Here is a 12,155-nt window from a genome sequence, read left to right on the forward strand (position 1 = left end):
AGGTTCTGAACACAAGATGGGAATTTAAATGTGGTATAGGTGTGACCTGGCTGTGTCAGTCACAGAGGTTCACCAATATTCAACAAAAGTGGACAAACCTTGTGTTTTAGGGGGTTTTTTTTTGGTCTGAAAGGAAAAGTGACAGTTTTTGAAAGTTTTGTTGTGTGTGAGTAACCAACTTATGGTAAAACCTTTTTTTCTACGTAAATTTTCCCCACTTCACATTTTTTTATATGAACTATGAGGCCATAAATGTAGAGTCAGAAAAAAGGGTATCGTTCAGATGTTGTTGTGGGCTCAAAAAGTTACTGCAAAAAGTTTAAGGTACAATTATGATTCTCAAAGGTAGAGTACATCCACATTTCCCTGGGGAATGTTGCATAATAGAATAATATAGAATATAGAAATTAGTAATTGCATAATAGAAAGTAGAATATAAAATTAAATTAAATTAAATGCAACAAAAAATTGAGTTAGAACAGAATAATACTCCTTTGACTGCCAAGTTGCTTCGTTTGAATGTAGTCAAACTAGGATCATTAGGTATATAAAAGTTCACCCTCAGGCACATTTAACTGACATCATAATACCTCACCAGAGTACTGTGCATTAACCAGGTGGTTTGGTAGGGTGGTAGTTTGAGATTTGGCAGCAGTTGGCTATGATTTTAGTAGCTAAGGGGCTGATGATATTCATACCGCAGTAATTGTATCCTTATTGTTGTGGGATTGGTCAACATTTTTTTAACTAAATATTTTATGTAGTAGAAATAATGTAGTTATTATGTAGTAGAAATAATCATTGAAATTATGGAACCTATTGTAAATTGACACAGCGGCACAGCAGGTCACTGACACACAGCTCCAGGGTTCTGGGGTTGAGGTTTCAAACCTCACTTTGGGGCACTGTCTGTGGTGTATTCTCCCTGTGTCTGCATGGGTATCCTCTGGGTGCTCCAATTTTGTGCCGAAGTGTCCATAGGTGGGAGGGTGTATGATACCCTGTGATGGACTGTGTGTTCCTACCTTGAACCCAGTGATGGCTCCGGACCCATTGCAACTCTGAACATATAAAGTGGTTAGAGAAAATGAATGAATGAGTGAATGAACAAATAAACCTATTGCAATTTCCAATGAAAAGCTTAAGATAAAAATGATCTTATATTGTAGTCACGTAGCCCTATTTTTGTGTCTGTACAATAACAACAGGCCATGATTAATTGTTGTAATATATATGAGACACTTCTTTGCAGTCGTATGTACATGTATGTGAGTGCGTGGTTCACTTCTGTGGACGGTGTGTGGTTCTGTCCCTGAGCCAGCACTTGACTGAAACCATGTCCTCCAGATGGTCCCAGGGGAGCACTGTGAGCAAGTCTTTTAGCCCACTATTCATCTCTCTGTCATATTAGTCTTCAAGAAGCGCCCACTGTTTTAACACGTTCCAGTAATGAGCAGTGACTGTCTGAATTCTTTCCCATGAGGTGGCACTGATGAAACACACATCGAGGAGCAGCTGTACGTGACTCACTGAAGTATGCTCAGATCACTGGGTGATCGTGCTCCAAACACAGCAGCTCTATTAAACACAATACATTTCAAAATTACACCATGGGCTAGTGCTCTTCTCAATAATTATTCTCACACAAACATGTTGAGGAAATTTCACCAAGCTTTCAGAGCCTCTCAGTGCATGGGAATCAATACTGTGCTGGACTCGAGCTCAATATCACAGCCCATTTGTTGTAGACTGTAGGAGTGTATGTCTCAGCATACCAGAGCATAATGAAGAATCTCTCGAGATACATCATTAGCATGAACAAACAATCAGTCTTTACAATGATATATAGTAGGGTGTTATATAGAAGGGTGTTATCTATAATAGTAATCTATAAGAGTAGGTTTACAGCTTTGAACTGTCGTAAACCCTTTTTTTAAATTCATATATTGTTAAGACAATTTGTTGTTTTAACAATTAGCAAAACTAAATGCTGGCTTATGTGAGTGTTTGATGTCTAAGATATTTAATGTTTACATAGCTGCAATTGTCTCTGAGATGTTTATCCAATTAAGTGAAAACCCATGGAGAATTATTGAACAAATGAATGAGCAATAACATGAATTAATGAATGAATGAACAAACAAACAAACAAATAGGAGCAATCAGATTTGGGCTTATGTTTGACCCTCAATTTTATGAATATAATTTTCATTCTCCTAATTATACAATGCTTTGAATATTTTCAAATTGTGACCACTGCATTAATAAAAACAATATATAAACACATCCATATTATATGCACATGGACATTTTAAATATTTTTAATTTGTTTTCTGCGTCGACGTCTGGGGATGCAGCAGAAGAGTAAAACCGCGCTGCTAAATGTATTATTAAAAGCATAATGAGAAATATGCTGGCATTCAGTCAGTTTATGCAGTCACTATAAACACAATGTTGTTGTTTACAGTCACTGTAAATCTTTGTTTTTTTTTATGCATGTAGTCATTTAGCGTTAATTATTTAGTGAAAATTGAGTACATTTGATCACAACAGTAAAAACAGTGTCATATGGCCTTTTCTTGCAGTGTGTAGGTTTTCTAAGAAGACAGAGAATGTTACTTCAGCTAGGCGGTGTTAAAAGGAGTTGCTTTTAATGGGGTCTATTAATACAAAGCGTATCTGACAAACTAAAGTGGTGGGTATTCGGAAGGCATACAGTATGCAAATGAGAGTGGCCCTCAGGCTACAGCCAGAGAGATGGAGGCTGGCAGTGGGAAGCATTTAGAGCAGCTCCTTAATTAACTTCAGTTAAAATGATGGTCCACCGTCTTTTCTAAAGATATTGAAAACTAATTCACAATATCTGCAACAATTAGACGGGAGATGCTCATGTGCACCTTATTTGTTCAATTTCCATCCTAGTTTGCGTTTGCATGGTTTGTATGTAGCAACATGGGGCAGTATTAATTATTCATAGACTTCACCTTTAATCCTGATGTGTGTGTGTGTGTGTGTGTGTGTGTGTGTGTGTGTATATATATATATATATATATATATATATATATATATATATATACATAGAAAATGAATGTGTGTGTGTGTGTGTGTGTGTGTGTGTGAATAAATTAGTGACTTAAGAGCCGTTGTTATCTCAGCGAACCAGTTGAGGCCTTGTGTAAATGTGGGTAGCGTCAGAACCTTGGCCATTTTAACAATCAGAGCATACAAATGCTTTTGAACATGGGGGCTGTGGTCTCTCATTATTACAGATGGCAGCTGGGCTGGACCTGGAGCCTGCTGTGAGTCAGCTTGATTTAAACTAGAGCTCCCTTTGTGATGGTCTTGACCATGAGTAGGTCCTGTATCCTCTGTCTTCAAGGGCTCTCTATCTGCCCCATAGAGCAGATTCACCAAGCAGCTTCAAATGAGGGATTTGTTGTCTTATTTTCAATTTGTATTCAATTATCTTTCCAATAGCAAGATATTCCAAAATTGAGGTTCTTGTACATGGCAGGCTCAAAGTAGATTAGCCTCAGTATCTGCGATTCGTTTTTGGTTTTAATGGAAAGAGCTGACTCACGCTCTTCAGTGCGTTAGATAAACCTCTTCATCTCAGCAAAGAGTAGATTTGTTTAACGCTGCTTTTGCAAATATGGAAATTGAAAAAAAGAAGAAGAACAAAAGGAAATTGTGTGAACTCAATCATTTCGCTCTCAATGGTGGATGGTATTTTGCTGTCAATTTCCAAGAATAATTATTCTAAAAATAGCCAAAACACAAGAAAATTTTGTCTTACAATTAGATATAAGGGTGCGTCCTTGCTTCCCACAAGGCTGGGTTTTTCAGTACCAGACTTTTTGTGATCATTATAAAGCCAGTCTCCTTTGAGTATAATGTTTCATTTTTTATTGGCATAACTCCCTTAATCCAGACAGACGCCTTCAAGGGTTACACTGAATTTAATTAAACCATTTTTCTTAGACTATTCATGAATTTCCTCATGTTTTATGTGTCCTAGTTGGACATATTCTGTGTTGTAATCTTACTCATAGTGTTTTATGTTCCGGTAAGCCTTACAATGCGTTAATCTTCTAGAATCTAAACTTTGCGAGGGAAGCCTTTCTATAAGCCTTATATGAATTATGACCTGACAGTGTCCAATGTGATGTACAAAGTAAAGTAGGAGAAAGTTCACCATGCAGTACTGTGAAGCTTTTTAAATAAGCAGACCCTAGTCTCATCTGCATTCATATGCCTACTGCTAAATATCCCAAGAGTGAACTGACAGGCCCCCTTTAATATAACTACACTCAGCAGATAAGAGCTGAGCCTAGATCAGCACTCTTAATCTAAACAGATGTATAGATGTAACCCTGTGTTCTTAGCGGGAGGTTATATTTATATGACCCCAGTATATAGCTGCAGAGCTGTTATGAGACAGAGAGCTTTAGTAAATCCCCTGCCAGCCGGATCATGTTCCTGCCTCTCCACCTGTCATATGTTACACTTCTGGTTAACAAAAGTTCATGTGCGTCCTTACAAGAGGCTCTGAGTCTACATAGATCACGCTGTTCTTCTTCTACAAACTGCTTACAGAAACCTCGATCCACCATCTACACAAAACATTCACTGAAGTCTATATTACTCATTTAATAGCACAGTCAGTAGAATGTTAATCAAAGGTTATTTTCTAAAGCTGTGAAAGTGATCGTAATATTGTGGAAAATATAATTGCTACCATTTAAATACATACAGGATACATGTTTAAAGTGTGTTAATTAAAAAAAAGGTTCAGTAATGTAATCTAAATCACATCAAACAATAGTTTAATTCACAATAAATATTGGGAGGACAGTATCATTCATTCATTAATTTGTTTATTAATACATTGTCTGTATACGTTTTTAAAATTAAGGGTCTGGGGTCTACTTGGAATCACTGGATGCAAGGCAGGGACCCAACCTCGACACATTCAGTCCATCACAGGACATCACACACTCAGGCATTCACTCACAACTAAGAAAAGGAAACCCACACAGACACGGGGAGAACACATCAAACCCCACAGAGATCACCCGACCGGGCTGCATGGTGGTGCTACTGGTAGTGTTGCTGCCTGGGTTCGAGCCCTGCTTAAGGTCAATGTGGGTAGCATGGTGGCACAGCAAGTAATTTTGCTGTCACACAGCTCCAGGGTCCTGGGGTTGTGAGTTTGAGCCCTATTCTAGGTGACTGTCTGGGAGGAGTTTTTGGTTGTTCCTCGTGTCTGCGTGGGTTTCCTCTGGGTTCATCGCCTAGTCCAAAAGCACATGTTGGTAGGTGAATTGGTTTCTCAAAAGTGTCCAAAGGTGTGAGTGAATGTGGTGAGTGTGTGTCGCGCTGCGAAGGACTGGCGCCACCTCCAGGGTGTATTCCTACCTTGTGCCCAATGATTCCGGGTATGCTTCGGACCCACTGCAACACTAAATTGAATAAGTAGTTACAGGCAATGAATGAACGAACATATACTGGAAGATTATGAAAAACATACCGTTAATCGGGTGTGACCAGTGTTTTGATTGGTGTGGTTATTCCATAGGCATTACATTCTGAGATCAAGTATAAGAGGCTAGAGAGAACATTCTGCTGTGTCTGCACTACTGAGTGTGCATTGTGTCTGGTATGTGGCTAATGGTATTGATTTAGGTGAAAATAAAGTAAGGAGAAAGCATTGCTATAGAACACACACACACACACACACACACACACACACACACACACACTGAGGACTGATAATGAACTTCTGTCATTCACTCCTCTTCTGATAGGCTATTTAATTTTTACATTAAGAAAACAGTCACTCGAGAACATCCTCCCACTCCTTCCCACATAGTCATTTGTCTTTTTTTTGTCACTGGAACCGTATGGTTATTGATTTATGGCCTTTGTCATTACCAAAAATAGAGGACATGAAATGATTCCTAGATTAGACATACCGTTTTTCTAAATCTTTAATTGACCTGTCTACTCTCTCACAACAAATGTGTTCTTTACTGCATTCCTCTTATGGCAAGGTCAGTTAATTATACGACATTTTAATTAACATAAACTGAAACAATAGCACACAGCTGCAGTATTTTATTGTTTTTAAATGTTTTTTAATTTAATTGTAATTTTGTGGAACTGCTTGTTAAGAATTTGTTAATTTGTTAAATAATCTTAACAATAATTGCATAATTGCAAATGGGAAAGGAGGAGGAGCTTAGGCAATTTAATTATATGTGGTTGTAAAAATGTTTTAAAAATACATTATGCTTGCTGCGCTCCATCTGCTGCCTTTGGATTGATTTTGTTGAGAGGATTTTTCTCCTTGTAAAGTACTGAATCAAGAAATGCTGGGTTTAAATTGAAGATGTTTAATTGGAAAGGTATTAACACTCTGCCTTCCAGTACTTATAGGGACTGTAATGGAAATCATTTTGTTGTTGTTTTTATTATATTGTTATGATTTTTCTATGTGTTTTATATCATGGCATGTCTCCTCTAAATGGATGAATAACATTTTGAATTAAAAATATGAAATGGTTGAAGAAATTCAATGAACATAAAATAAATCAGATGACTCCAGGGTACGTTTACTAATGTTCTGAAATTGACTAAACCTTTGAATGGTGGCAAGTTCTGCTGCTGTTTCCAATTGCCATATAAATTTAAATAGCTTTTTAAACTAGGGAAACAACAATAAGGACACACTTATCACACTCATAACCCATTTGACAAAAAGTCTTTCATGCGTCTCAGGCATTTTTTTAGCTAACCTTTTTAACATATTTTCTTAAGTGTATGTCATCATAAAGGATGTGCCATAAGAGCTTGAATAAGTAGTGTTAGTGGGTTTGGTAGCGTTTCTTTATGTGGGTGGCGTTGTTTGGATGGGGTGGGGTCGGGTACAGCATGTTTTGATGCTTCAGACAGACGCTAGATTTGACCTCCCACTAGCAATATGTAAATAATTCTACAAACAAGAAAGAGCAAAATGAGAGAGAGAGAGAGAGAGAGAGAGAGAGAGAGAGAGAGGGAGAGAGGGGGTTGGTTGGTGTGGGGGAATAACTCTCTGGAGATGCTTAGTGTCTTGCCCTGAAGTTCCATTCCTGCAGTCTCTCTCTCTCTCTCTCTCTCTCTCTCTCTCTCTCTCTCTCTCTCTCTCTCTCTCACACACACACACACACACTCTCTCTCTCACCTGCTGTGGGCAGTGTGTGTGGGTAACATTAGTAAGGAGAGAGCATTGCGAGGTGCTCTTGCTCGCTCGCTCGCTCTCTCTCTCTCTCTCTCTCACCCGCGCCAGCAGCTGCTGATGCTAGCGACTGCACTAGGCTGTTTACTCATAATTCATACGGTGGGATTGTGCTCGGATCCGCTATGCTCGCCTCCATCTGGTATGCCAAGAAGCTGGGGCGCAGGCTCGTGCAGAACGCCAGGAAAGCCAAAATGCAGAAGGTAAGGTCAGCGCTGATGATGCTCTTTACTTTACATATAGACTAGGTATTTATATGACCTTATTTGTAAAGGCTGTTTTGAATAATTCATTGCCAAGACTCTTGCTTTGAATACTTGAATTTCAAGGCTTTGAACACATGTTGCTGTCACAATGACAGTGAAGCTAAGATCCTATATGTGGAGCTGTGAGTTATTATTGTGGATTTTGAGTTTGAGTCTTGTAGATAAGGAGAGGGATTTCCAGACTCTGGGAGTTCTGCGAGCTGTTTAAATGGGTTGGTTAACGTCTTACAAAGCGAGAGGGAGTGTATAATGACAGCTGATCCTCATTGACCTCATTGCTCGAAGAGAGGTTTGTAAGGATCTTTTTCTTAAACCACAGCAAATCCTCTTATGCTGTTTAATTTTCTCTATCTCTTCTCTTTCTTTTTTCCTATTCTTCTCTCACTCTCTCATCTTCTTTTCCTCCATTTATGTCTCACTAAAAGTTTACTAGCCCTGACTACCAGCCTTATGATACAGTCTGTTGCATCCTGTAATTCTTTATAGAAGGGTGGGAGAGATACAAAAAGAAAAAAAAGATAGGAAACAATTTAAGGACAAAATGTATGTCAGGAGATCAGTCACATAAGTCCACATATTGGTTTATGTTCATCTCTTTATGCTGAGCTTGAACATTTTTATGGTGCTAACAGGCTGAACTGCATAATGAACCTTTTTACTGCTGTAGAACTGAATAGTTACCACATCCTCCTTCAGTGCAGACACAGTTCCAGACCCAAACTCAGACCCATGAACACTTTGGTTTTGTACTCACGTTGCACTTGTAAATCAGGACTAGGACTTATCTAAAGCACCATTTGGATTTGATTAATCTTTTCATTTTACTGCAGATCACCTCAGGTGTTCCCAATTCATACAGGTTAGGATGTGTTACATTTATGTATTTCCTTAATAGATCCATATGTGATAGGTTCAGTTGTACAGGAGTAGAAAGTGTGTCTGATTTTATATAATCATTTTGTTATTTCATCCATTTATGTAACTGTATTAAATTAATCCATTCCCATTAGCAGTATCAATTTTTGTGTGTTTTTTTTTTTTTTATTGTTATTGCTAGAATGGTTATTAGTACCGAAGAACTTGCCCAAGACTGTGTCCCATAGGCTGATGCATGGTTACGTCAGAAATTTAACTCTGGAGAACATTTTAAATAATAAAAAAGAAGCATAATTGTGGGTCAGTTTTGTGGTCTGTCAAGACATAGCTTCTATTTGCAGGGCTGAAATGAATTGTGTAATGAGAATACAAATCTGGGAACTTGTTCAACTTTCAGCATTGGACTGAAAGGAAATCTGTCACTAACAAACTCTACTCTAAAACCCGAAGCCATACTCTTCCTCTTCATCCTGTTCCAACATCTGGAGTACCACAAGGACTCCTACTGGTATAGTAGTGCATCCTTCCCAAACTGAGGACCACAATCTGCTGTGTGAAGTTCAGCATTGTTACGCACTATGATAAAGCAACTGTTTTTAGCCGTGCTAACTTACATCCACGGGCTTACAACGTAAAACACATTTATTTTATTGTCACACTAAAATATCCACCTTCTCAACATTTATTACAAACATTCTTCTGTTTTTCCCAGATGTTCTTCTCACAAAATTTCACCTCTTCCCATGATATAAGTTATCATTCTTGTTGAAATCAAAGAGGAGAGATGCATGTTTGCTATCTGTGCTCACACTGAACACTAACAGTGTTAAATATGTTTACATTTTACCAGTACCTAAACTCATGTCCATGACAGGTTCAAATTAAAGTACACTGCATGGTGCACTCTATATGCAGGTTGTTTATATGTGTGCTGTCACAATGAATATGGCTATGCCAAGAGACACTAGGCTTTGTTGATTTTGAGGACTTCCCGGCTGCACATATTACATTCAATGCCAAGGAACAGTGGAATCATCTGTGCCATTTTGGACTTAATAAGCTTTGTATTTAAGGAATTCTATATGTATTGATACGTGTCAAAGGTGGTCCCTGGTCCTCATGACAATGTTGGACTGAGGTTTACATGAAATACCTTGTGTGATCCACAGCATGTGTGAAAATGATGTGATCAAATGTATTTTGTCTTATAGCTTTTTCCGGATTTGTAATGGCTGGGGAAAACTGAAAATTTTAGTGTTTCCACTGGTAGTGTGTCTTAAATAACTTTTATTTGTTAGTAGAGTGCCATCTTTAATGACTTCCTAAAATCTCCCTGAAAGAGACCACAATGTCCTTTAAAGATTCTACCAAAGGATACATAACAATGTGAAATACATGAGTGGTTTTTCAGCTACTCTCCCTGTGTTGTCAGTTAATAAGCCAAAAAATAAACCTACAGTGAGAATCACGACTGTTGGATGCAGATTCAAATGTTCAGTATGAAGTATAAAAATTGGCCTGCAACTTGAATTACTCTGTCGTACATGATCTAACATTTCTCTTTGCACCAATGCTTTTGAATATATAACCTTTTTTGTCCTGGTGTTTATTTACTTTTGTCTGTTTTACTTACTGGCTGAATGGAGCTTACTGAATGCCTAAGACTGTCTCTTGGGTCTAATGTTGTGCCTCCTGCTTTGTATATTTTTGGTCCATTTTGTCCATATAGCACATTTCCAGTAGCTGTTACAACAAAGCAGCAGTTTTGCTCTTCAGCTAAAATTGAATCTGAAAATGGAAATGTCAGTGGCGCTTGGACTAAATGGATACTTGATTGCACACGGTGTGTGTGTATGTGTAGGTCTGAGTGTGATTTGCTGCCTGCCATATTGTTCTGATGTACAAAACCACAGACAAGCAGTGGATGTTCACATGCATAGTGAGTGTGTAGGAGTATGTGTGTGTGTGTGCTTGCATATTTGTGAGTGTGTATATGAGTGGGTGTATGTGTTTGTGTGTGTGTGTGTCTGTGTGTGGTTGTGTGTGTGTGTGTGGTAGTGTGTGTATGTGTGTAAGGGCTGCTGTTGTGTGATTGAGCATGTGTCAGTGTTTCGCTACAGCTGACAGCATTCAGGGTTTAGGAGGTTTATCAATTTCTACAGCAACAGGCTAAACACACACACATACACACACACAGATTTATCATGTGAATGTGCCTGTAATCCAGAGGTCTTCTATCTCTTTTTTTTTCTTTCTGTATATAAGTCTTTCTTTTACTCACTGTCCTTCCGTCAGTTTCTCTCTCTCTCTCTCTCTCTCTCTCTCTCTCTCTCTCACACACACACACACACACTCACTCACACACACTTTCTTTTTTTCTTTCTCTCTCTTTCACTCTGACTTAAAACTTAAGAACTCCATTCATACGCACACAGTGGAATGGCAGGAATGATTGACAGGATGAAGGACACATCTTATGGCTCATATACTAATGTAGGTTCTAACTGCTGATTCATACTCCATAGGCTCACACAGGAAAGCGCCGCTCTAGTCCTATAATAAAATAAAGCAGTATTAGCAGAAATAACAATAAAATTACTTTTCTTTTTTAATTAGTGCTTTCACAGATGCAGTGTTGCAGTACAGTAGCTGTCAGACCTGATTCTTTTAATTAGTGTGAGGAATCAGTAATTGAGCACCCAGTGAAATATCACTTCAATACTCAAGAGCAAATGTGTTAAAAGTGTACAAGTTAAAAGTTAGTACAAGTTAGGGGTGTTACAATTATTCTGATGCTGACTGCCCATTGATTTAGGTGAGAACTGTGGGTTTTAATATGGAGATTGTCCTTGCAATCACCAGCATTGTTTTATTTCTAGGTCTAAGTCTTGCTGACTGGACGCAGAAGCTTCTGGATCTTTGTTTAGTGTGTGGGCAGCCGCAAAGCTTTGCTGACCGCTCTGTGTGCAGTTACTGTGTAGGAGACAGTTTTGGAGTGTGGTCATGTCAGGGAGAGGGAGACAGATTGGCAGTAATGGCTGCTCTTTGATTAGGCAACCTGTCGCCATGGCTCTGGTGAGGGAGCACTGTGGGTAAGTGTGTGTGTGTGTGTGGGAGAGAGAGGCTTAATGTGAGAGTTTGTAAGGTTTAGAACTTTTTTGACCAGTGAATGTACTAATTGGCCTATAGCATTTATGCCCAACTGTGGCACTGGAATAGCCTGCGGTTTAGACATTTCAGTGTATTTAATATTCTAAACATATCCTTAAGCACTGTAATTACTTTTTACTTCAATGAATTCCCTTTACATCTTAAATCAGTGTTATAAAGACAGAAAAATACATTTATAGCATGATAATGTTACAACGTTTGATTTGTAATCTTCTTGGATGGTTTCTGTTTGAACAAAAGTTATAGAAAAGATAAATTAAAAATGTGTATAATGAATAAGGTCATGTTTAATGTATTAGGACTGTTTGATTTTTCATATATAAACAGCATGCTATATGTACAAACCTTATAGTACAAATGTAGAATATGGGCCCTTTAATACAACAGTTACAGTATCCAGTTGGGAAACCCCAAGAGCAGGATTAAGAAGCACTGGCCCTAAAGTGCCTATAGCTAGCAATCATAAGATGTCTGCTTTGGTAATATGTGCTGTTGTTAAATGACTGTGGCTCCATTAGCCAGGGCTGTACGCCCTATCCAGCTCTATTCTGCAGCAGATTTCTGAG

At 38.4% G+C, this 12,155-nt stretch overlaps 1 protein-coding gene across 20 annotated transcripts in view; it reads left to right on the plus strand.

Annotated features, from left to right (window-relative positions):
• dlg2 (discs, large homolog 2 (Drosophila)) overlaps positions 1-12,155 on the plus strand; it is a 248,182-nt gene that overhangs the window by 119,070 nt on the left and 116,957 nt on the right. For 2 of the 20 annotated variants that reach the window (XM_066651066.1, XM_066651072.1), the window contains exon 1: positions 7,402-7,479. The exons of 17 other annotated variants lie outside the window; for them this stretch is intronic. In XM_066651066.1, the coding sequence (XP_066507163.1) occupies positions 7,402-7,479 (78 nt within the window). Of the gene's footprint in view, positions 1-7,401; positions 7,480-12,155 lie in introns of those variants that run through there. One more of the 20 variants, XM_066651065.1, reaches the window with a different exon arrangement.

This window comes from Hoplias malabaricus, chromosome 18 (genome assembly GCF_029633855.1).
Source record: "Hoplias malabaricus isolate fHopMal1 chromosome 18, fHopMal1.hap1, whole genome shotgun sequence".
Lineage (NCBI taxonomy): Eukaryota > Metazoa > Chordata > Actinopteri > Characiformes > Erythrinidae > Hoplias > Hoplias malabaricus.